Raw genomic sequence first — 25534 nt, 5'->3', positions numbered from 1 at the left:
ACCCTCCTCCTCCTCCTCATTCTCCCTTGGATTATTCCCTCCCTCCTCCGCTTGGGTTTCCACCTCTTCTGCACTCAAGGTGGCGCTATAGTCAGCCTCATAGTCCCTGAATACATCTAAGAACAACACACTACATTTATCAAACTCCTAATACGTATTGGGAACTAGTTTATATTTAAAAGTGCATCTCACAAGCGTGGAAATACACCACAAAATGATTATCACCAGTCAACATAAAGCCCCTAAAATTCCTTTATAACTCTAAAAAACTATGCATGTAAGTCGAAGGAAATAGATGCAGAAAATACACAACCACTGTGTTCTGACATTAGGAGCAGCAGTGTTTCCAGCTGCACACTGTGCACTGTGTAGTGGAGATTAAATTTACATTCCTGCCCTCTGACGCAGGCTAAATCGCTTTAATGCCAACATATTTTTCAAAGCTCTTTAAAAATACATTTTATTCCAGTGGAGCAAAACAAGAGAATTTAATCCAGAGGCAGGGAAAAGCCAGGTTCAAACTTGCATGCTTTTTTTTCTGACTTTTCCTTTCTCAACTACAAAAAAAATGAGGTTAGTATGATGTGATGGCAAAGATGACACGGCTGTTAATTTTCACACTCTGATGCTGAAAACTGTTCATCAAGACATATCTTAGGATATACATCAAGCTGGATGAAATACTTTACACTTTGCCTCAATAAAAATCACATTTCCCGATCTCTCCTAACCAGTCAAAGAACTTTGTTGATGCAAATAAGAATAATAAGAATAAGAAAAACTTTATTTAGGGAAATTCACATGTCTGACGGGGCTCATCTACTATTTGTATGACACTTGAAAAGGCATACGGGCAGTGGGTGCGAATGTTCTCCTGTATCTCTTCACTTTACAACAAAAAGAGAAGAGTCTTCCAGTACTGCTGTTTCCTTGAAGATGTTATAAAGTGGGTGTTCAGAGTAGATGTTTCATGATGTTTCAGGATTTATGCAAACTGCATTAATATACATAGAGGGAAACAGAAAAGAGCAGCTGTACCCCCCTGACGGTACAAAAACTAGCCTTACATGGGGGATTCTTTACTCAATTTGCTGAACATTGCAAAAAGAAAAAAGAAAAAACACCATCATAAATAGTATTTCGTAGGATTTGTTTGTTTGTTTTATTTTGTGGGTGTGTGTATACTAAGTAAAGGTATGTCCTCCTACCTCTAGTGTCTTGTCTGGGCATGTAATATAGAAACTTTCCAGCTGGGTACTCAGCTGCTCTGCGGTACCACACTGGGAAATGGTCCAGGGTGAACATATTTTCCTTGTCTGTGGAGGTCAGGAAAGACCTGGGGAGAGACAAAATATGCTAAAAGAACAACCCATTGCTTAATTAACAAGAAGAGTCTTTGACACATGGAAAAAAGCAACTGGATAAAGTGGGAAACTAAAATTGGAAAACAAAAAAATAGTGATATTAAATTGCCTTAACAAGACAGCCATTGCTTTTCAAGAGATATATCTAAAGAAAGGATTTACTAATGTTGAGAATAACAGATTAATGAATATACATTAGAGTTAAAGAGACTATAGTTTGGGATTGCTTGTAATATTGCAATATTGCGATTAATAGGTGTAATAATACAAATAGAGGGGATTCCCGGAATTGGAACAAAGAACAGGGGTGCAGGGCAGGAGAACAGCCAATCCCAAACCCAGGACAGGAAGCCAGAGGGACAAGCCTGGGGGAGGGCAACCCCAGGGTGAACAATAGAGAGAGTAGTGAGAGTAGTGGAAGACTTATTTGTATCTTCATCTTTGCTTAAATTGATGATTGTAGCTGTGTCTGTCATATCTCAAAACCCTGATGTCTAAATGCAAATACAGCCTAAACAGAAGTCAAATGTTTTGGATATATGCTAATTGTGTTTCTACACAGAAAATTCTCCCAAAAGATGCCACCTGGGTGTCAGGGATTAAGTTCAGTTTACCTTTAATTAACCAAGACGGGGGCATAAAGTCATCATCAGGTCTTCAATTACCATCAGTCTAAGGTAAACCTTTTATAGAGGTTTTTTGACACCAGTTTCTATTTGGTTTTGGATATAATAGCATGACAACATAGATGCAGTTGGACTTTTCTTACTCACTTGCCAATTCTTTTCTCGATACCGGCATACCTCAGAAACCTTATGAGGCCTGAACGGGTCCCTAAGAATGCTGTTTCAATTCCCTCATCCATACTGAGAGAGGAAGAGGGAGAAACAAACAAACGCACATACACACATAAAGAGGAAAAATATATGTTAGTATAGATAAGAATCACCAACTGTGTAAAAAGTTGGTGGCATGAACTGAAGGAACATTTGTGTTCATTTTCACCTGGATACGTTGAGCATAAGGGCGTTCCAGTAAGCTTCCATGGGAGCCGTGACCACAGCATCAAACAGCGTTTGTTGCAGCAGCTGCATATCACCTGTTCAGAGAAAGTATAACGGTGTGCTTTTATACTGCTATGGTCCCTGAGTTCTGGACCCTGGGCTTTGCGTTTTGCGAGTTAACGTTTCTTTTGGATTTTGAGAATGACCCTACAGTATGTTTGAATGCTGTTTCTTTTGTAACATTGCTTGTGTTACTTGTTCTTTGCTACCTCCCTTGTGGGGATAACAAAGTATTCCCTGTTTAGATGTCTTCCTGATTCATTTTGGTTACAGTTTTCTATCTTGTGCTGAGTTTATTTCCAGTTTCGAGTCACGTCGTGACTCATTACTGTCTATTCCCTGTTCTAATGTCCAGCATATTAGTATCTCCCTGTGATTCAGTATTCTCTGGCATATTTGATGCTGAGTTGTACAAAACTCACCATTAAGTGCTTACTCCTGCACATCGCACAAAGTCACAAGTGACATATACTTATTGGTATATAAACTTAGCAGAAAAATGTATTAAATTTTTGCTGATTATTTCTTTGTTGTAACAGTGTTTCTTGGCAATAAATCAGACCAAGACATAATAAATCCTGGACCCATGAAAAACATAATCATCATAATAACTTACTGTATGTGCAGTTTATTGGATCGGATGACTGAATTCAAGAAGAAGCAAAATTAAACAATTTATTTATTTAATAAATATAAATGGCACCATTTAGGGGGAAATAAACAGCAGCATAAGATTTATTACCGAGAAGCAGCTACAAAAAAATATCCAACTAAACACACATTTTTATACTTCTGACATTGATGCATTCATGCGATGCTTGACATTAAGTCACGACTTACACTCCAGATCTGGCTCTTTGCCTGTGAGGTATTGTTCCACAGCTTGAAGCTGACTCAGCTTGCGGTGTGCTGGGTCAATGTCTGTCTCACAGTAGGTCCTACAAACGCACACATATGTCAATTAAGCACGGTGAGGACTTTCAAATATAGTCAAAGTTACTAAATAAAAACGAAAGAAAGAAAAAATAACCAACAGTTTATACAACTGTTTCTTGTCTTAAAATATATATATTCTCCTTTGTTTATGGGCACCTTGTAGTATGCAACATGCTATTACTCCCAGAGGGTGGTGGTAATGCACCTTAGAAGCTATTTGCCAGCCACCATTAAACAACAAAACCTATTTTTTTTTCAATGTGACTATTTCAATCTAATATAAGATGATAAGATGTCTATAAAGAAAATAAAGAATATAACAGCAATAATACTGCTAAGAGTGAGGCAGAGATTAATGCTGCTGAAAATTGTGAACTCAGAGTCGTCATAAGCATGCAGAGCTGTAAAATAAATATATTATCTCAATCTAACATATTTATTAACATTATTAGTTTGCACTCACTGTGCAGCTGCTGCAGATCAGAGATATGACATTTTTGATACGTTTAAACACAAGGTTACTCAGTGCATTCAGATTTAACTCTCTCCCATTTCCTAATCCAGGATCCACGGAAATCACATTAGTCTGCTACCAGATCAAAGAGAAAATTTATTTTATTGATTGAATGTTCTCTTTGATATATAGCCTACAAATGTGACCCATCAATCTTCTAATTTGGGTTCAAGCAGCTGCAATTCCAGCAGTGTAAAAGGGACTTAGCAGCAGATTAGGATCAACATTTATACACAAAACATTTATTTTCTGCATCAATGTTTTATGCTGAATGTAAGAAAATTCCAGTGACAATGCCACACATACAGTCTGCACTGCTGTAACTTTACAGTTTCATTTGATGTAGTTTATGAGCTCTGACCGAATAAGCTCTATTTATAAAAAAATAATAGTACATCAGATAATCTAGACAGCACTTTACTATAAAAGCTGTCTAATGAAAATGTGGCGTTACCAACCGATTTCAAAACCGAAACCTTCTCCAGACCAGGTTATGTGTTCATCTTAAGTTAGGGTAAAAAGGAAGCACCTTAATTACACTGAAAACTCTGACTTTATGTGCAACATAGACGGTGTTCGGGTTTGTCAGAAGTCACCGTCAAATTAACCTATGGGTAGGACAACTTCCCAAAGTAGGACGGTTTGTCAGAACACCAGATAAACCACCCTGTAGAAAAATGGGAAACACAACCTATCTCACAACCTGTTACACTGCAAGTTAAACTCACCACTCGTTGGCTATGGTCAGATCAGGAGCCAATAAGTCGTGAAGACCTGCGTAAGAAGAGAAGTCAAGACATAAGCCAGGGTGTATGAAACCCAGACACAAACGCAGATGTACAGAGATTGGACACTTACCCTCCTCAACAGAGACATTTCCTATGAAGATATACTGTCCATATCCTTGACTCAACACTATACCCAGACTGTCAACACAGAGAAGGCCAAGACCGTTACAGTATGTGGGAAACTTTAAGAAGGCAATATAGAAAATGTAAGAAGGAGACTTGTTTTGTTTATATGTTTTGTTTTGTTTTACTGGAGAATTTAAGGAATTTAGTAAAGTTTAAAGAAACTGGACAAACCTGAATGGTGTCTCATTGATGACAGTATAGTAGTAATCATTCTTCAGGAACATCACTCTTCTCTGTAAGAAAAACAGGCTTCATAAACACCACAGTGAGCACAAAAAGGCAGCTTTTCTATTGAAAAAAGAGGTACACGGGACAAAAAGGGGAAATAACTGATATAATAGTCACTAAGTCTCCTTTTACATCAACAGATTCCTGAAGAACAAAATTACTCACTCCTTTATCGACTGAAGTTTTCACATCTAAAGACAAGTTTCCGGTTTCTCCTTTAACCATGGCGGTCCTCAGCTAAAAAAAAAGTTAAGCTATATCAGCAACTTAAACTATAAGTCAAAGAAAATAAGTGAAATTAAAGGGTCAAAAATGCGTGTAAGTTTATGTTACCCACTTTTTCTTCGCTGTCTTCCCATTCCACTTCTGACAGATCCACACTGTTGTAGTTGGGTTTAGGCTTTAGCTTCTTACCCTCTTTATACTGCCATACACAAGCACAGGCACACAGACAAAAGAGTATGCTTTTAAAATAAGAGGCATGTACTCATAATCCATTATCTAATACCAACAAAAAAATCCTCGTACCAGAGGTCGCAGGTCAGGATGAGACAAGATGTACCCATTATTGGTGATGAGGTAGGCGTAGCCATGAACACCCAGCTATAAAAAGACCATAAGCAGACAGCCATAAGGAAGCAAACTGCTGACAGTACTGAAGTACAGCATATATGTTACAGGGTGTGTTACTTTCTGGTTTACCTTGTATCTTGTAGCTACTCTCATCAGTTCTCTCAAGGCAACATCAGTTCCTACTATTCCCAGTAGAATCCCGTGCGATAACTTTATGAGGTAAAAATATCATTTTAGAATTTTAAATATATCAAAATCACATTAAATAGAGCTCACTCTGAAACGAAATATAAACAATAAGCTCAAATAAAATCTGAGATGATAACAGCATGAAGCCTCGATGGAGTATTGTGAACTAGCTGGAGATAAGTGAGTGACTTTTTGTTAATCTTTGTTTTCCAGGTCACACTGTTAGAGCAGTGGTTTTATTTTGCAGCCAGCTCTGATCTGAAGAAAGGACTTTTTTGATCTGTGGTTTAAAAGTTAATACTGAATCAAACAAGGCTTCCAAATTTAAGGCAGCCTGTTTCTTAGCAGATCAAGGCTGGTTCCTTCGGTTTTAACCCTATTTCTTATACAGATTTATGAATATAAACTCCCACTTTTGTTATGATCTATCACAATTTCATTTCAATTTAATTTACCATTATCAACACAAAGACACAATGTGAGGTCAAAGTTGTAAAAAACTACTTACAGTCTCTCTCTTCTTGCTGAACACAGGCATGGCTACTGAGGTCATCAGGAGCAGGCTTTGTGCCTGAGTGTTGAACAGCTGTGATACAATAAACACACTTTCAGATAAATTAGTTAGCCTGTGGACAAAAAATTAATTAATTAATAATAAAAAAAACCCAAAAACAAATCCAGGTTTGTTTACAGAGTTTGAAAAAATAAGTGATTTGGAGATACTAGCTTTTTTAAGAGTTAGCTTGTTAAGTTACAAGCTAACTCTTAAAAAAGCTAGTACCGGCTTATATAGTTAAAAAAAAAGTTTAAACTTTCCACTTTAGATTACATTTCAAACTGATTAAATGAATTTATAATAAAGCATTTTGAAAAACCACTTGAAATGTGGTTTCAAGTGAAAAACAAAGACTTACAACATTAGATCAGCTGGTATCTCGAGGATGAGCTAACTTTAGCTTTAGCAAAAGCTACTGGAGCTCCAAGAAACTACTAGAGGTGACTAAAAACTGACAACCACTAACTAAACAAAACCTAAGCATGTCGTTACAAATGCTACACTTTATTTTCTTTTTCTAGCTAAAGCTCTAAAGCTAGCTCCACATACAATTACCTTTTTTGTACTTGGCAACTGAAGTTAATGGTAAATGGGGGGAAAAGCACACATGAATGGCTAAAGAATAACACCTCCAGTAAGATTGTCAAATTACAATGTAATATTTCTGTGGCCAAATGAAAGGGAGGAAAACATAAATTCATAAGAAAAAAAATGTTTAATATTAAATACATGTAATAAATGTGCCAGGGAGGTGGTGCTTTACATCTGCATTCTTTATAATGACCATAGTCTAAATATTCAGAATTAAGTGAATATGTGAATATATTTGCTTCCTTCCTCATTTCTCTTTATATATTTAGTTTTTGCATATTTGCTACACTCACATGTTTCAGATCATCAAAAAATATTAAACAAAGATAAAAACCAGTTCATTTATTAAATTTTGACAAAAATAATAATGTTAAACAACAATAATAAGACAAGCAGACTGACCACACTGTCCATATAGGCCTCAGTCCAAATGATGTCATGATCGTGGTTGATGACCATTGGCCGGCTCAGAACATGGAGGTACTCCATAACGTTTTCCTGGACATCAGCCAGTGTTGAGACATGTGTGTAATAACCTGCAGAAGACACAGAAAAGACACACATGTATTGTAACTCGTATCATAAACTACTCAGATGGAAAACTGAGAAGCGTTTTTTCTTTTTTAGTTTTTGGAAAATAAATTGTTCACCTATTATTTTTAACTCAGGTTTCTGCCTTTGGGTATTAAATTTAGAAGAAGAAACTCATTTATCAGACATCAGAACACCCTGTATTCCAAAACATGAAACAAATATCCCAGCTTGAATCTCCGACTGATACAAATATGTTTTTGACGTTCTTTAAAGCTTGGCTTAGTCTAAGGTTTGTGGCATTTCTACAAGTGGGAGACAGTGACGTCAGTGGGATACCTGCAGTGAAGCTGCTCAGCGACAACAGGCTACTGAAGCTCTGCCAAGTGAATACGTGCAACATATTTCCCCTTGGTAACATCTCCCAAGAGCGCTGGTGCAAACACTATTAAGCAAACTGAAACTGCATCCAGAAGGTTTAAGCAGAAGCTGTTTGCAAGAAAACAGCAACAAAATATCTGTTTGACAGATATCTGCCTGCTAGTAGAAGCAACTATCAGTTTATGCAACAAAATGGATTGCACCTGTTATAGAGACACAGTTATGACATTTTTGGCCAGGGATATGTTTGCAGTGTATCTGTGCTGATTATCAGTTATTTAGCCATGGATTTTAATATGCTAGAAGGAGCTAATGTGATTATTTCCTAAGCTGCTGCATGATGCCTTGTAATTCACAAGAGGGCAGCACCTGATACTTAGTTCCTCATAGTGCCACCTGGAATCACCACAGGGCCAGCACACCTCTTTTGGGAGCACCAGGGGTTTCGTAAGATTCAGAAAATGATTCTTTTTTACAAAAAAATATTCTTTAATCTTCAATTTATTACTGTTGCTGTCTTCCTGTAATGATTATGAAGGATTTGTCAGTACAAACAAATGTGACAACACAAACAAAGCCATCAAATTTAAAGACACTGGGCTTTACCCTTGTTGTTGCAGGCAATCCATTTGACATTTTCAGCAAACGTCATCTCCCGTCCAATCAGATAGGTGAACACTCGAACCTGGAGAGAAAGTCAAGTGCTATATGTAGTACGGCGTGATAAGCCACGCTAATTTAATACTCAGCTACTACAGCTTTTAAAGGATGATATTTGTCTGTGCTGGTCTTTATAATACCCGTCGTTCCGGCCAGTTAAACTCTTGAAAAACATCTTGGAAGTCCTCCATGGCTCCGTCTGTTATCAGCATGATTGCCTGGTTACACAGGCTGCCCTGCCCCAGTGCAGTAGCCTAAACACATAAATATGCACATCCAGTTTAATCAGTTTTAAAAATCTGCACTCAAGCTCTGTGTATTGTGGAGGTAGGAATTCCTAAATAACTTTGCTTCGCTATTATTACGGCCAAGGGGTAGCAGTTGCTATGATTGTGGCAAGGAAAGACAAACCTCATTGAGAATCCTGAAAGACTCCTTCATTGCTTTTTTTACTTTGCCCTCTCCTTTCACATGAAGCTGTTCCACCAAAAGCTTGAAATGCTGGAGCGAGACCCAGAAAAGTAAACACACAGACACTGTCAGTGAGCCAATGCGCTTCCCTTCGGGCAAACGCAGCCGAATTAGTCACAACAGAAAAAAGAGAGCGCAGTAGAGAAATTATCCCCGGCTTCCTGGCACACTGACCACTAACACCAAAGCTACTGCAACACCAGAAGGTAATCAAGATTAATCAACACACAAACAAAGACAGATTCACATGCACATATGAGGAGGAGGAATGACCATGTAAAAGGGTTTTACTCCGTTTTAGAAAGCTGTAAGTGTGCATGAACTTCTTTTATAAAAGACAAACCCTGTAAAATGTTGCATCTTGCATAGCTCAAGGATGGATATAAACACTTCTCTAACTAGTCACTTGTATATGAAAATGCGGTTTTAGGAAGAAGTGAAATTTTAATGTGCAACATCATGACAAAACTGAAAAGGAAATGTGTTTTCTTTGGTGTCAAATACTAAAAGTATTTGAACAGAATACTTTTAGTATGAACAAAAACTGCTGCTAACTGCTATTGTCTCTGTGCAAGAGAGGGTTGAAATACAAAGCATTGGCAAAGCCACATAAAACCACAGATCAAACATCTACATGTACGACCACTGCACACGGCTGCAGCTATTAATAGCACGTAAGAGGAGCTCTTGTGTCTGTGAATGTGAATAGTAAATAATTAGAACAATAAGAATATTTGCAAGCGTAGTGAAACTGATTTTATGTGCTGTAAATTATATTTAAATATAGACATTTAGTAAAAAAAGTGACTCAAAACTGTGGAACGATCTACTTTTAGAGATCAGACAGGCTTCTTCTCTACCTGTTTTTAAATCACCTCTTTACCCTGGCCTTTGACACCATGTGAGATATTGTTTTTTTGTTTTTTTTTTAAGTTTTATTTTAGTTGATTCTATGCTGTTTTATCTTGTTTCGCTAATATAGGGCTGTTCTAATTTTTATGTATTATGTGTTTTATTTATTTATTTTATTCTATTGTTTTTAACTTATTTTCTGTACAGCACTTTGGTCCTGTACTGGGTATTTTAAAGTGCTTTATAAATAAAATTGGTTTGGATTGGATTGGAAACATGCTCAAAATAACTGAAATTGTTGTGAAGTATTATTAACAAAACAAAAATATTGCAAATTGCATTTAATCCCACATATCTGCTCTGTGCTATTCTGACAAATGAGACTGTTTGCTTATGTGCATTTGTACTGTGTCACTGGGGCATGTTGTGTACTGCATCTTTAACATGGTTGGCTTGCAGGTTTGTGTTAAGTAATCTTCCCAGTAATGAAAGCTGAACAAGACTGAAAAAGTGACCCAGTGTGACTTTCAGTAGGACTAAAAGTGAATGGTTATGTAGGAATATTGGAACTCTTGTATAACAACTGCAAAACTGATGATTGTCTTTCTCTACATGTGCGTTCCCTCTTGTGCAAGTGTGTCAGCCAACATCTGTAAGCCCATTCTGCTACAGAATATCCTATGTATTCACCCAATCAGATCCCTTGCTGACAGGTCATGTGACCAACTTAAAATTGTCAGCAGCCGGCGACCTCACCCAAACTGCCATGATGTGGAGGGGAGTGAAAGTAGGGCATACTTGCAACAAATAAACACACACACACTGAGACTGAGCAGACTGAGCAGGTGTTGGGAAGTTAGAAAAAAAAAGGGAGGACAAAGGGATGAGAAGAAAAATAAAACAATGACATTATTGGTGTTAGACATGGAAATAATTCAAGAGAGGAGAAAAGAAGGGAAATTGGGAAGAATATTGATATTCTTAATATGTTAGCAGAGGCCGAAGTCACATACGCTCTCTAGGGTTTTACTGGTTAAATCCTTTAAAGGGCAGGTTGCTTTAACTGTGATGTGATTACGGCATAAGCTTTGTCTTCAGGGTATTAGCAAGATAACTTGGATTATTAAATTCCAAGAGGTTAATTCACTTAATCAGCCATGAGCATGAACGCATGTGCCATTTGTCAAGAGCTGCTTGTGTGTCTTACCTCTCTGTTATCCAGATCAGCCTGTACTAGCGTGCCCTGGAAGCAGGGCTCCACGTAGCGAACATAGTCACTGTACTGGAGACAGAAACCAATTCACATAAACCAATATGGCGACTGAGCAGCTAATGAAGAGTCAACATGATTAACATTTGCAGCAGGGGACAAACAGTTGTTAGTGCAGTTTTACGACCTGCAGTCAATCACCCTGAACGTCACAAAGTAATTAGATTACACTTAATCTCTCCAACCGAACCATCTTTAAATATTGACTGTTCATAATGTAACAATATTGAAGTTGTTGGACTAATATGGAGTATGATTTTAATGTGTTCAAGACCAGTTCTATCAAAGTCAAAGCTAAGTTTCATTTTGAATAGACCTCATAAAAATAATTAACTAAACCATTTTTTAAACTACAGAGTTTAGATATGAAGAAGTACTGTTTATTTGTTTTGTATTGTTTTGCTGCACGGTCACTCGGCTGAAAGGCGTGTAGCTTTAAATTCTGGTAAAAATACAGCTTAAAAGCAGGGGATTTGCAGGAGGCGTATGATTACACATGCAGTAATACCAGGATAAACCATGCTTATTACACAGATTTGTAGTTGTAGGGTTACACACAGCCAAAATCTCCCCCAAAAACCTAAAAAGAAAACAAATTTAGAAGCTTTCATGTTACTGAAAATTTGAGCCTGGCATGAACCAAATTTTAAATTTGGATGTGTGTGTGCATATGTACCTCCATGTTGACCTGTGCATTAGTTCCAGTGCATTTGTGTGTTTGGGCTTTAATCTCTATGTCACGCTCATCCAGACTTAGACAAATTGCATTCATTGCATTTGTCTTTTGTATGACTGTTTGCACATATACTTACAGCTATGATGTTAACAAAGTCATTTTCTCCCAGGGTGTCCAGGATTGTATTAATGGTGTGCTTGGCTATTGTCAGTCTGAGTCCCTTCATGCTGCCACTGACATCCACGACGATTACTACATCTTTAGGAGATGTGGCTGCTTGTATATACCTAAAAGGACATAGAGAGAAAGAAGAAGTAGGTATAAGATGCACTACAACCTACATTTCACACCAAGTATGACCAGATTGGGTGTTATGTACTGCTAGTCCAGCAGCTAGGAAGAGCAGACAGTGTTTATCCTTTTATATGTTCCTCTGTCCGTCTGTTCGGTCCCTTCATCTCTTTATTACCATCCCCTGATTTTTCCAAGCTAATTAACATAAATGAGATTTCCCCTCGAGCAGCAGGTGTGATCGGCAACTTTCCAGATTTACTCTGTCTGTTTCCTTGATCTCTGCTTCCCAGGACAACTGTATTTATGTCTGGAAACCAGACAGAGTTCCCACAATCTAAACAGTCCTTTGTCTTTGTGATAGATCTCTTTACAGCAAATAAAATGTCACATGTTTCAGCAGCAAGGAAATAAGCATAAACACTAAATTAACGATGGCTGAATTCTAGTTAACTACTTCAGTGCAACAGTGCATATTGCACTGTCGTGTACACTCACCGCACTTCATTAGTCACACATCACTAGCACAAAGTTAGACCCCCTTTTTCAGAACTTCCTTAATTTTGTGGTATAGATTCAACAAGATCCAGGAAATATTCCTCAGAGATTTTGCTCCATATTGACATGATGGCATCACATAGTTGTTACAGATTTGTTGTCTGCACATTCATGGTGCAAATCCCCTTTAACTAATAAATACTTTTTAGTTTCCTGTTCTTAGCTGACAAGCGTGGCACCCGATGTGCTCATCTGTTTCAAGGTTCAATGGGTTGTGTCTTCAGAGATGCTCTTCTGCATACCTTGATTACAACAAGTGGTTATTTGAGTTACTCTTGCCTTCCTCTCAGCTCAAAGCAGTCTGGCCATTCTCTTCTAACCTCTGCCATTCACTTGATAATTCTTGCTCCATTTCCCAAACACTCAACACCTCCTCTAGTATCAACAACCATATCAAATTCAGAGACACTTGAATCATCCTTCTTTCCCATTCTGATGATAAGAATTCTTGAGACAGTCAAATACAGTATGGGTGAACCATACTAGACTGCCTAATGGTGCATAGTAACTGTTGACTGGGAGTGATCAGATCTGTAAGTTGGGTTTGGAGCTTCATTTTGAGAGGGCTAAAGATAATCAAAAGGCATCAATGGGGAAGGACAGGGCAGTATCGCCATACCAGTTTCTGTTTCTGCAATCAAATGTGACAACACCGTTTTCATCTGGAGTCCACTGGATGCCTGAAAGAAAACAGAGAGAGTGCAGATGATGGTCAGAGGACAAACTCCTGCTTGGATGATTTTTTGGTTGAACGGATGAACAACTGATGTCAAAATGAATGCTGTGGTAGCATTGTGTGATGACAAACTGTCAAACAAGGCTGTGATGGGTGACGCAGAGGGTGAGTAAAACAAGCTGTCACATATCTTCTGTTAATTACCCTTGCTCTCTCTCACAAACACACACGCACGCACGCACTCAGATAGACATGTACACAGAGAATTTATTAGCAGCCAGACTCTCACCGAGACTGACTCATCATGTTTGACTGTTTCTTGCGCTGTCAGTTGCTGTGTAAGTACAGTACACTATTTGGCTTATGTAGCTGAATGTTTATCTACAGTGCTGTTCATGTTGTTTTAACACTGCATCATCACAGGAGAAAAGTGCAGCCAAGGGTACCATCAATTAACACACTGTGCTACAATTCTGGGACGCACATTTGCTGGCCCAAGTGTAGGTGACTCAGACGTACCTGGATATAGCCTGAAAAAGCCCGTAGAACTGCCAAAGTACTGCCAGGTGAGAGTTGGATCCTCCTGGAAGTTATCAGCGAAAACATCATTCAGAGCCTCAGACATGTAGACTCCATTGAGAATATCAGGATCTACAAAACAGAGAGAGGTAATATATTCTACTGCCAATCTGGTGTATTATGCAGCATTTGCAATTATATTTAAGGCTTTATGGTTGTGTTACCTCTGTTGTAGACATTTGTGGGAACTTGTATGTTACTTTGCTGTATGTTGACTGGCAGTTTATTAAAATGTTCGTTTTCCTCCAATGTGAATTCTCCACCCAGTGGGACTGGATTCCCATCCTCATCCACAGTGTTGATCAACATGGAGTTATAATAGTCAAACTACAGAAAAAAGTGACAGTTGGTGGCTGTACATATATACTAACATGAGTAACCAATAAGAACAAACAGTTGGTTATAATTCAGTTATAAGTCTGTGGATTTTTTTTTTCAAAAGGGCTGAAAATCAGCTCACAAACTGGATCATTAAAAGACAAATTGAAGCTCGCTCCACTCTTGAGGCTTCACAGTAGCTATCCATCTTTAATATACAGTTTGTGGTTAGTTAACAAAGAGTCCTATATTAAAATGCCTGTCAGGTCATTTCCCTTTTTGCAGCTACTGTACTGGTGATTAAAACACTGCCAAATTATATTTGGGTTTATGGTCATGCATTATCAGGTGTGCAGAGGTTTTGAGTGACAAGTGTGGGGCCGCTTTGTGTTTGCTGTTTGGTGGTGAGGGGTTGGGCATTTGATTTCTCTGGTAAAATGCGCTTCTGAGCTTGTTTTTTGCTAGCCTAATTTAGCATCCTATTTGTTCTCACAGTGAAATATAAGGTAGAGAAAAAAACGTTTAAATCTTAACTGCTTGGTGTGCGGTTACTGGAGGTTGCTGGCTATCACTGTGAAATCTGTGAAACCTTCTTGTGATTGCTTTGGTCACTAGCAGATTGTTGCAGTTACCAATGGTTCGCATGAAAGCCCCCAACTTGTCTTCTGACACTCAGCAGCTAAACACAGAGCAGTAGTGAAACTTGGCAAAAAACTGCAACGCAAATGGAAATGAAGAATGTTTGCCTTCAAAGTAAAAGCTTTGCCTTCAGTTGTTACAAGAGGCAAAACTTTTTAAGGTAATCTGTCTCTGTTTGCGGCTTGGGTCAAAACTTTCACAGCTTCACAACTGCTCAGTGACTAATTGTTGAGTCACTTTCTTCCTTGCAAACTTTGGGCAACTGTAGCAATCTACTGCCCTTAGTGTAGTTCCCTATACCTCTTTGAAAACAATTTCACTTAGCCAACCATTGGACAATGAATTGGAGAATATATATTTTTCCTAGAGTGTTGCCAGGGACTCACCAGCCAGTCTCGATGACAGGGTAACTAAGGCCTAACCAAGCTAGCTACTCAGCCAGCATTAGCATTAGCTCGCAAGTTGCTCACACTGCCCTTTTATCCAAATCACATATTCAATTCATAAAAAAAAACTAACAAACAACAAAAATGGCAAAATTTGAGTTACAAAGCAATAGGTCTCATGGTGTGGACATATATTTTTACATACAGTGTCTGAGCTTTCTACTAGCAATGGGACTCTTATCCTGTATAAGCTGACAAATGAAAAACTTATAAGCAGATATGTCCCCCTTACCTCGAGTGTTTCATTGTACTCATGGTCCAGATCTGCATCCTCTGCTGCTTCTGCTAATCTCTGTGATAAAAGCATTACAGATTTTCTTTTTCTTTTTTAATTAGCAAAGTGCAGCATTACACAAACCTACACTAATTTACCATGTATCAGTGTTTGATTTGATGATTGCCCATTTGATTGGCATTAAAGGTTTTTTTTACTCTGCATGCATAATTATTACCTTAACAGCTTTCATCTTCCTCCCAAGCATCTCTTCCATTTCTTCCGCAAACCTTTTCACCAGTTCGTCTCCATTCACCTCCTCTATCTTCACTGTACCTTCAATATCCTTGTATTTCTTTAAAACACACACACAATTCAATTTAAAAAGAAAGATTTGTTTAAAAAAAATGTAAAACACTGTGCCAGCCTTTGCAAGACTGTTTTAAGACAACAAAACACAATTATAAACGATTTCTACATTTTCAACAACACACGAAACCAAACAGTCCCCTCTGAAAACAGAGATCAACTGTACAGGCAACAATCCTGATACACAAACCTTCACACCAGGCATTTACAGGTGTCCTGACTTCATCCTCTCCCTCCACCCCTCACTATTTTGTACAAAGTGATGGTAATGTTTTCAAAGATTTATAATTCAGATGTATAATAGGCAGACATAAAAAAGAGTCTTAATCCTGACATGTTATTATAGCAGTGGCATTCAAAATGATCACCAAAACATTTTTAAACATATTTATGTTTTCTTTTTTTTCTAGTCCAACAACCAGTCGGCCAAATAATACTCATAGTATTTATTCACAGTAGAATCACAGCAGCTGGATAAATGCAATTTAAGGGATCCCATACAGTTACTGCATGAGGACTAAAAGGTTAATTTCCTGCACTAAAAATAATGTAATGACATTTACCCGTCTTGTTTGTTTTGTATTTTTCTGTTGCCTTTATAAAGATGATTACCATTAATTACAATATATTACAATTATTATCAAATTTGCTCAGGAAATAGATTCGATAAGCCATGTGTCCCATGCAACAGTCCAACATCCATCTAATAACTAAGATAAGTTAGATACTCATATGGTTAATAACAGATGTAAAATGAGAAAAACTCACAATATACGGATCTTTTGCAGGTTTGTTTGGGGGAAAAAGCCCTCTTTGTAGCTCCAACATGTTTATAACTGTCAAACAGAACCCCAAACACTCAATATCCTACCCAGTTTACTCAGGCAAGAAGACAGAATCACTAAGTGTTCCACTTATAACAAGAAGCCTATCGATTAGGCAGAGGTGGATGATTTATGGCTCCTTGGTGCAAGGATAAGACTTAAGCGCTGGCTGTTATTACACACCACTGGCTGAATAAAAAGACATTTTGCAGATAGGAAAGATACAGCAAATGAATAGGGCTGTTATGGATACAGTTACTACAGCAAGTGTTGCTCGTGCGATAACTGAAGCACTTACAAGCACCACAATGCTTTCTGTTTTTGATCAGGTTGATATCTTACAAGCTGTGAGGTTGGACAGTGTAGAAAACTGTTTATAACAGCTAAATCAGTAAGGATTGGTTATTTGTACAGCTTGTTTGGTTAACGTTGTTAACACACACTTTGTGAGCCTGCATAGCAGATGGTGAATGGACCTGCTAGCGATACTACAGGGTGGCATGCAGTGCAAGCTCACACGTGCTAATTACTAAAAGGCATGCCTGAATATTTGAATTAAATGTGTCATCAGATTGCTCTCTAGGCCATGCGCAGATGTTGTACAGCAAATGTATGTCAGTCTGCCGTGTTCTTATTGGCTGATGTAATGCACAGAAGGGGGAGAAATGACGAATTCACACTCTGCCCCTTTCAGTTTTGCAGCATAATGTTGTATTTTTTGTAAGATTTCTTTGTCCATTCCCAGCTTCCAGTTCCAACTTTAGTTTTAAATATTTGTGTAGCTGGTAATACAATAAGAGGTGCAGGTAGAGGGAGAGCTCAGCCCCAAATAACCTTCCCTGTATGTTCCTCTCTGTATACTTTTGCGTGACTAATCATCAATAAAGGCATGTTAACCATACCATACCATAACCATCATTAAATATAGCCTAAAAATAATCATTTGCCTGTCTGAAATGGGAAATTAGTGAAGCATACTATGTCTTGTAACATGTACTTGGGCATGATGTCTTGGGCTAGTATGTACTGTATGAGTAATAATTTGTTGATATCTGACAACCTCTATTTATAAATGTATTTTATATTAAATGGACAGTTCACCCCCAATAAAATCAAGTCCTGCTTGTTTTGATGTGAATAGCCCCATTTTGGTGAGCCTGTTGTAGAGATTTCTGTCCTATTTTGAATATAATGGAATCAAATGGCACTTCATTTGGCATGCTCAAAAGGGCAAGAAAATACATAACACTCAGCAGGAATGTTCCATCCATCCATCTTCTTCCGCTTATCCGGGCCAGATGGTGGGGGCAGTAGCCCAAGCAGAGAAGCCCAGACCTCCCCTCCCCAGCCACCTAATCCACCTTGTCTGGGGAAACACCAAGGCGTTCCCAGGCCAGCCGAGAGATATAATCTCTCCAGCATGTCCTGGGTCTGCCCCAGGGCATCCTCCCGGTGGGACATGCCCAGAGAACCTCACCCAGGAGGCATCCTTGTCAGATGCCCGAACCACCTCAACTGACTCCTTTCGATGTGAAGGACCAGTGGCTCTACTCTGAGCCCCTCCCGGATGGCCGAACTTCTGACTCTAAGGGTGAGGTCAGCCACCCTTCGGAGGAAGCCCATTTCTGCCACTTGTATCCGCAATCTCGTTCTTTCGGTCACTCCCCACAGCTCGTGACCATAGGTGAGGGTAGGGACATAGATCGACAGGTAAATTGAGAGCTTCGCTTTTATACTCAGCTCTCTCTTTAGCCACAGCACCAATCCGTCTGTCGATCTCCCGCTCCCTTCTCCCATCACTCGTGAACAAGACCCTGAGATACTTAAACTCATCCACTTGGAGCAAGAACTCGTCCCTGACCCAGAGTGGGCACTTTTTCCGGCTGAGGACCATGGCCTTATATTTGGAGGTGCTGATTCTCATTCTGACCGATTCACACTTGGCCGCGAAACCGTTCCAAAGTCAGTTGGAGGCCATCACCCAATGAATCCAACAGAACCACACCATCCTTGAAAAGCAGAGATGAGAATCTGAGACCACCCAAGTGGAATGTTCCCTTCCAGAAATTCCGAACCAGTCAGCCGACTAATGTAATTCTCTCCTTTTTGCTCTGTTTTTGGTCTCCACCAACTCCGAATGGGAATTTCTGTCTATTTCAATAACTTGCTTGTTTTCAGCTTGCCATGTGGTCCTGGTAATTTGGCTTACTGTGCAGTTTTAGACCTGGTTACTGAAAAAAAGATAATCCAAAAACCTTGCTAGGAGCCATTTCATATAGAAGCTGCTTTTTCCCCCTATTGAACTCCTTACATGAGCTGTGTTACCATACTGACGAATGCAATGTAAATATTAATGGCTCACCCACCTGGCTGATAGTTAATAAAAATGTAACTTCATAGATGAACTGCCTCTTACCTTCTGCAGAAGTTTAGCTCCAGAGTACCTGGCGGACAAAGCAGTTATCTCTTTGCCAAATGACACGGCCCACTGCTGCACCCTGAACAGACAAAATATATTATCAATGGAAGGTAGATACCCTTATATAGGTAAAGACAGAGCTACTAGCTCAAATTAATAAACCCATTATAAAACACTGGAAATGACCAGAAATGTACACAGCAAAACATTTAAGCACTTACTGCATACTCACTACTGACAGAGTGAAGCAGATTATTTGAAGGTGATACTTAAAATAGACATTGTACCGGGTCAAGAGGTTATTCTATGCTCACTAACATGCAGCAATTCTACAAATCCTCAGTGTGAATGCCAATGAGGTAAGGTAATAGAGTTTAGAGAGCAGACAGGATGTGACAGATGGCTTAACCTATGGGGAGTCAGTCAGCTCGCTGCTAGTTTGCAGGCAGTCTTGCCAGCATCGGTACTGAAAACTGGCTTATCATTTGTTGACTTGTTGATATTGTCATTGCAAAATTTGAGCGTGTTCATTTTAAAATGTGAGGGCCAACAGTGTGTAAGCCGTCTGTACTGTCAATATTCTTCTTCAAGAGATTTCGTTTAGTATTACCATTCTGGTTAATCATAATCTTGCCGATCCCTGTTCCTGTTTCAAGGCAGCATCAAGAACTTTGGGTTTCAGTGTCATAAAACAATATTGTGATATTATTGAAGCAGGAGATCATCTCCTCTGACACTGGGTTAGGAAATTTGTGCATTTTTAATGATTTATTTTAAAATTAAACTTATTAAAATGGCTATACTGTAATTTTCGAACCAGTATCTATACCAGTCAGATCAAGAACAGGTTGCAGAAACAACTTCAATGAACAGTAAAAGTATTTTACTTACTTAATTTTTCAATAGATAAACTTGATTTTATCCCCAAAGAAGAAAAAGATCTATGTGTACACTTATACTGTTTATTCCAGAGCAAAGACGTGTTTTTAGTAACAGCTCACAGAAAGGTGCAATGTTTCCTACTGGCATTAGGGTTGCATAGCCTTAGAGGATAAAGATCTGACCTTCTTGGCCTGAAATGTTCCGGTCGTGACACTGTTAACTTTCACAGCCATAAGGGACCTGCTGCCATTTCTTCCCTAGGCAGAGTGCGGCATTTGGGGCTTAGTGACCTATGTTGGACAGTTGAACTCTGGTGTCCCCAGAGCTTCATCTGCCGTCACCAGCCTGACTGCTGACAACACATACAGTAAACTCTTTAAGCTGTATAACTACAAATCTTATACACTGCACTGAATACAACTCTAATCTGCACAGGCAGACATTGCCTTATGGTTTTGGTCGATAGATGTAAGTATGTAAAGCCTGTTATGCAAACATTAACAACATCCATGCTAACAAAGTGCTGTGCTTCTCAGTCTCTCTCAACCCATTCAATTTTTATCACTTTTACATATACAGTCACACACACATGCACACAAATTCTTCTGCTAACACACAGCTCACACACAAACAAGGCTACTGCAGACTGACAGGACTGTATCGATCTGTTCTTGTCTTTCGTCAGCAAGGCGGTTGAAAACCGTTAAGGCGAAAGAGCTTCGTCTTGCCTTTGGAGAATAAACAAACACAGCATTTTGTCCCAAAAAGAAATATCCACCTGAGATAAACTGACCAGTAATTGTACACAGTCTTACAAAGTCAACACTCTGTGAAAGCAAAACACATTACGCAATATAAACCGGTCCCTCTCATGGGAAGGCAATCATTGTACATGTTTGAAAAGCAGTTTTACAGTAGAAGTAACAAGCCTTGTGATATGTACATATGATTAAATGCAAACATAGCAGGACTCCATCAATCTGTATAAGCAGAGCATTGGTGTTTGCCAGCATGGCTCTAGGTGACTGCTGTGCGTTGATAGCGCTAACCACTTGATCACCATGCTGCCTTTTCCTACACAAAATCTTTTCTAACAAAATAAATTGTAATTTTTATTTTTTTTAAATAAATGTCTCTTTATCTCTAGTCAGACTTATATGTCAGATTATTTGAATGTGGCTGTAGAGAGGAGAACAGTTTGGCAGTTCGCTGTACCCCACAGGTGTCCAGATGGTCCATATGTATGTAGAATAATCAGCCAACCTAGAAGGAACACTATTGACTCATCCATCTGACATATGGCTTTAAGAAGGATCATACTGCACGTAGAGCTGCCAGGGTGTGCACACAGAAATTACCTGATTTAAAAAAAGGCTGTGTGTCTATATTTGCCACTGAATGGCAGCACACTGGGTGCCACTGTGATTCAGGATACAGCCATGATATGGATATGTAAACAAAAACAAATGCAAAAATGAAATTAATTTCAGAATAAATGCAGCTTTATGCAAACACCAGACACCAGTCAACTGTCTATTTTTCTAGCGCAGTTTTACTTACGTTTCTGGTGAGATCTTCATTTGACCATCAGTCATGAGGCACAGTGAACTGGAGAGGATAATCCACATCAGCATCATCAGCCTCCCGCTGTATGGCCCACTTCTGTCTAATTTAATGGCATTCCTAGCTTTTCCCAGACTCCAGCAGTTCATCCCTGCAGCTGCCGTACGCTGGAGAGAAATTGAGGAAATCAGAACAGTGAAAAAGCATGAATTTAGAAATTTAGAAACCTACAGAGAGAGAAACCTGAAGTCTTGGCACAGATCTACACATACAGGGTGGTACACAATGCACCTTCTCTAACCGACATCTACCTCATTAACTGTGAAAAAAGGGTGACCATTAGCATTAACTTCCTCCCTTCTTTGGAATATTTAAAAGTAACAGAATTAGGCCAGCTAGGTTCTGCAGCACCACTTACAGGCTGTGTCTTAGCTAGTTTATGGCAGTAATAACATCTTTATATGAACATTTATCATTTATACCTAGATCACTCTCTGTCAAGTTAGGTTGTTGACTCTTTTGTGCATGCGAATTGAACTATATTCCAGTCATGTATGTTGGAGTTGCACGAAAGCACAGAGTATTATTGCTTCTGTAAAGTCTTGTAGCTATAATACAAAAAATTCCAACTACCACATGCACATCACTGAACTGTTATCACCTTGCAAACACAGTAAAACTAATGTACGTCTTGATCAGGAATGGTTCAATTAATTTTCTCAAGGGGCCACATGAGAAACTGGGACTGTTTTAGGAGACCGGACCAATTCTGTACTCAGAAGGTGTGTTTGATTTGGCAAACTGGTTATTGGATGCCCTTCCAAGGGGATTTGTGTCTTCCTTTGGGGGTTCACCTGAAAGGGCTCAGTATTCATTTTTCGTTATAACAATGCTAAAAAACGTTTTGGGGTTGTATTGAGTTTGATATGTGATGAATGATGAGTTTTCCAGATGCATTTAATGGCACTTCAAGTGCTATAAGGTGAGTGGCACCAAGTTCTGTTATACTCAGTCTCTATCTACAAAACAATTGCATGTATATGATTTTTGGGATGAACTACCCCATATAGTCAAAAGCTGCATTTAAACTTTATTAAACTGAAGTAAAGTGCAGTAAGTTATGGCAGAATTTTGGTCACAGACACATATGTATCACTCTTTTCATTATAAAATATTGGTCATCACTTTGTAGCACAACACCAACTCATCTTAAAGAGCAAAACAAAGAACTTGCTTTCAAGATCTTTTTGACTACTTGCCTGATAGATTATTTGTTCAGAAAAAATCTCAAGGTCCAGTGTACAGCCTTCTGAAAGACAGTCATGTATAGTCCAAATCTTAAGCCCATCAAGACGGGAAAAAAGAGGCTGGCTTTGTCACCAAGCAGGCTAAAATATGTAAAGATCCATAGTAACATTTAGAGAATCTGTGAAAGTCCAAACCGAAAGGATAGCAAAAAATAGAAAAGCATGGGCATGTGACTATAGGTTAAATATGCCATCTTAAAAACATTTACAGTTAACACTGACTTTGGGCTCATGTGGAAAGAACGTGAAACCTTCTTTCCAAGTGAAAACAAAGATGCCATCTGATGCCCAATTTAAAAGCTGGAATATTAATACACAAAATTAAGAAAATAGTTCAGTAAACCCATATTTTCAGAGCTCACAAAAGAACCAAAAAGTATGTAGGTCAAGGAAGAAAGTTGAAACATAGCAAGTGTGAATGATGATGATTCGATGTCAGCTGAGCTGGATGTCCCGGCATACAAAAGAAACTAGAAAGCTTTTGTCTCCAGTGTCAAAGGTCACTTCTGTGCACATGGGATCACAATAGAGCATCTCCATTTTTCTACACCTCCCTCTCCAAGGCTCTTAATCTGATTTCTGTCCCCCCCATTATTGACGTCTGTTTTTCTTGCTTGCTCTCCGGATCAGCACAATCTGACAAAAATAGGAGTAAACTTCAGTCTTCACACGACTTCCATTATCGGGCAGTGTGATTTTGTTTCTTCCAGGTAAGGCACATGCACAGGTTCCAAAAACAAATCCAACCCTGCTGCAACTTCCAATTATTCTGCCGACCCTTGTGCTGACCTCACGTCTTCACAGGTCCAAAATGCAAAACAAAAAGCACGGGGAGACGACTACGCTGCTGGATGGAGGGTAAGACAGATGGACTAATGGATGCACGGATGGATAGTGGGACTTCCTCTCTCTCCAGAATCTCTCTTCCTCCTCTCCAGCACCAGTTTATACCATAATCCATGCAGGATTAAACCCCTCCTCCCTCATTGCCTCCTTTTCCCACTCCATGCCTCTTGCTCTCTCTCTCCATACAAGCACGCCAACACAATCTTTCTCTCTCTCTGGCCCTCATCTTCTCTGTATCGCTCTTTGACCCACTGTCTTTCTACTCTTTCTTTTCTTTCTAGTTGCTTTTCTCTGTTTTTTTCTCTTAATCTTTCTTGTCAGGCTCTCACCTGCTGTTTTGTCTTTTCAATGCTTTCTCTTAATCTCCCTCATTATTATTATTATTATTATTATTATTATTTTTAACCAAAAAGGACAGTGGATTGAGGCTGTAATAAGAATTCAACAAAGTAAGGGGGGACACAAGAAGGGGATGTTGAGAGGAAGAGGAGGGGAAAGAACACGTTTAACTGACACAATCATAATACAAACACATTGAGACACCTAGTGGACTTTCATTGTCTCACATATACACGTGCACACATGCATTCACAATATTGCAGAATGAATCCATCAGCTCTGTCCATGTCCATATAGCACATTTTTCAAGTATGCTCTCATAGTTCTTTTTTGACTGTTAGAGACACTTTCATTCACACATTCATCCTATAATCCATTTAAAAATTGGTAGTATTATTTTAAATCACTTACTTTTACACCACTGCAAAAAACTGGAAAATAATACTGTACCTCATATGAATGTTGTTGTTTTTTTGTTTTTTTGATTTTCAGGGTGCTTTTTTAAACACCTACTACAGTAGGTGTTTAAAAATCTTACTTGTGTGAGCTTTTCTAGGTTTAATAAGTAAGCACTGGGCCCCACTGACGAGATTTCAGACCCCAGAAAACAGCCCAGTAAGAAGTCTGGAGAGGGTTTCCTGGTGCAAACTACAGGGTGGGCCATTTATATGGATACACCGTAATAAAATGGGAATGGTTGGTGATATTAAAGTCCTGTTTGTGGCACATTAGTATATGTGAGGGGGCAAACTCCTCAAGATGGGTGGTGACCATGGTGGCCATTTAGAAGTCGGCCATCTTGGATACAACTTTAGTTTTTTCAATAGAAAGAGGGCCATGTGACACATCAAACTTATTGGCAATGTCACAAGAAAAACAATAGTGTGCTTGGTTTCAACGTAACTTTATTCTTTCATGAGTTATTTACAAGTTTCTGACCACTTATAAAATGTTCAATGTGCTGCCCATTGTGTTGGATTGTCAATGCAACCCTCTTCTCCCACTCTTCACACACTGATAGCAACACCGCAGGAGAAATGCCAGCACAGGCATCCAGTATCCGTAGTTTCAGGTGCTGCACATCTCATATCTTCACACCATAGACAATTGCCTTCAGATGACCCCAAAGATAAAAGTCTAAGGGGGTCAGATTGGGAGACCTTGGGGGCCATTCAACTGGCCCACGACGACCAATCCACTTTCCAACTGTTCATCTAGGAATGCTCGGACCTGGCACGCATAATGTGGTGGTGCACCATCTTGCTGGAATAACTCAGGGAACGTACCAGCTTCAGTGCATAAAGAGGGAAACACATCATCAGGAAGCAATTTCAAATATCCAGTGGCCTTGAGGTTTCCATTGATGAAGAATGGACCCACTATCGTTGTACCCCATATACCACACCAAACCATCACTTTTGTTGTTCCAACAGTCTTGGAGGGATCCATCCAATGTGGGTTAGTGTCAGACCAATAGCGGTGATTTTGTTTGTT

General features: G+C 39.0%; 1 protein-coding gene across 4 annotated transcripts in view; it reads right to left on the bottom strand.

Annotated features, from left to right (window-relative positions):
• The window catches only part of cacna2d4a (calcium channel, voltage-dependent, alpha 2/delta subunit 4a), a 106723-nt gene extending 82952 nt beyond the window's left edge, over positions 1–23771 (bottom strand). For 2 of the 4 annotated variants that reach the window (XM_085251619.1, XM_085251620.1), the window contains exons 1-26: positions 22808–23771; positions 21546–21715; positions 19101–19182; positions 15730–15846; positions 15510–15569; positions 14039–14201; positions 13815–13946; positions 13239–13299; positions 11907–12057; positions 11032–11106; positions 8913–9002; positions 8642–8755; positions 8448–8526; positions 7332–7465; positions 6291–6368; positions 5723–5803; positions 5549–5623; positions 5358–5444; positions 5186–5257; positions 4964–5025; positions 4737–4804; positions 4607–4652; positions 3269–3366; positions 2370–2463; positions 2138–2230; positions 1209–1336 (exon numbers count right to left, since the gene is read on the bottom strand). In XM_085251619.1, the coding sequence (XP_085107745.1) occupies positions 1209–1336; positions 2138–2230; positions 2370–2463; positions 3269–3366; positions 4607–4652; positions 4737–4804; positions 4964–5025; positions 5186–5257; positions 5358–5444; positions 5549–5623; positions 5723–5803; positions 6291–6368; positions 7332–7465; positions 8448–8526; positions 8642–8755; positions 8913–9002; positions 11032–11106; positions 11907–12057; positions 13239–13299; positions 13815–13946; positions 14039–14201; positions 15510–15569; positions 15730–15846; positions 19101–19182; positions 21546–21697 (2392 nt within the window). In that variant the 5' untranslated portion in view covers positions 21698–21715; positions 22808–23771. Of the gene's footprint in view, positions 1–2; positions 117–1208; positions 1337–2137; positions 2231–2369; positions 2464–3268; positions 3367–4606; positions 4653–4736; positions 4805–4963; positions 5026–5185; positions 5258–5357; positions 5445–5548; positions 5624–5722; positions 5804–6290; positions 6369–7331; positions 7466–8447; positions 8527–8641; positions 8756–8912; positions 9003–11031; positions 11107–11906; positions 12058–13238; positions 13300–13814; positions 13947–14038; positions 14202–15217; positions 15488–15509; positions 15570–15729; positions 15847–19100; positions 19183–21545; positions 21716–22807 lie in introns of those variants that run through there. The other 2 variants (XM_085251622.1, XM_085251621.1) reach the window with 2 other exon arrangements.
• Positions 23772–25534: the final 1763 nt, after the last annotated feature.

This window comes from Mchenga conophoros, linkage group LG17 (assembly GCF_057382185.1).
Source record: "Mchenga conophoros isolate Kocher_MC1m ecotype Shallow Benthic linkage group LG17, M_conophoros_male_GT1.1, whole genome shotgun sequence".
Lineage (NCBI taxonomy): Eukaryota > Metazoa > Chordata > Actinopteri > Cichliformes > Cichlidae > Mchenga > Mchenga conophoros.
Note: the sequence above shows the minus strand (reverse complement) of the source record. Positions and strands in the feature narration are given on the sequence as shown.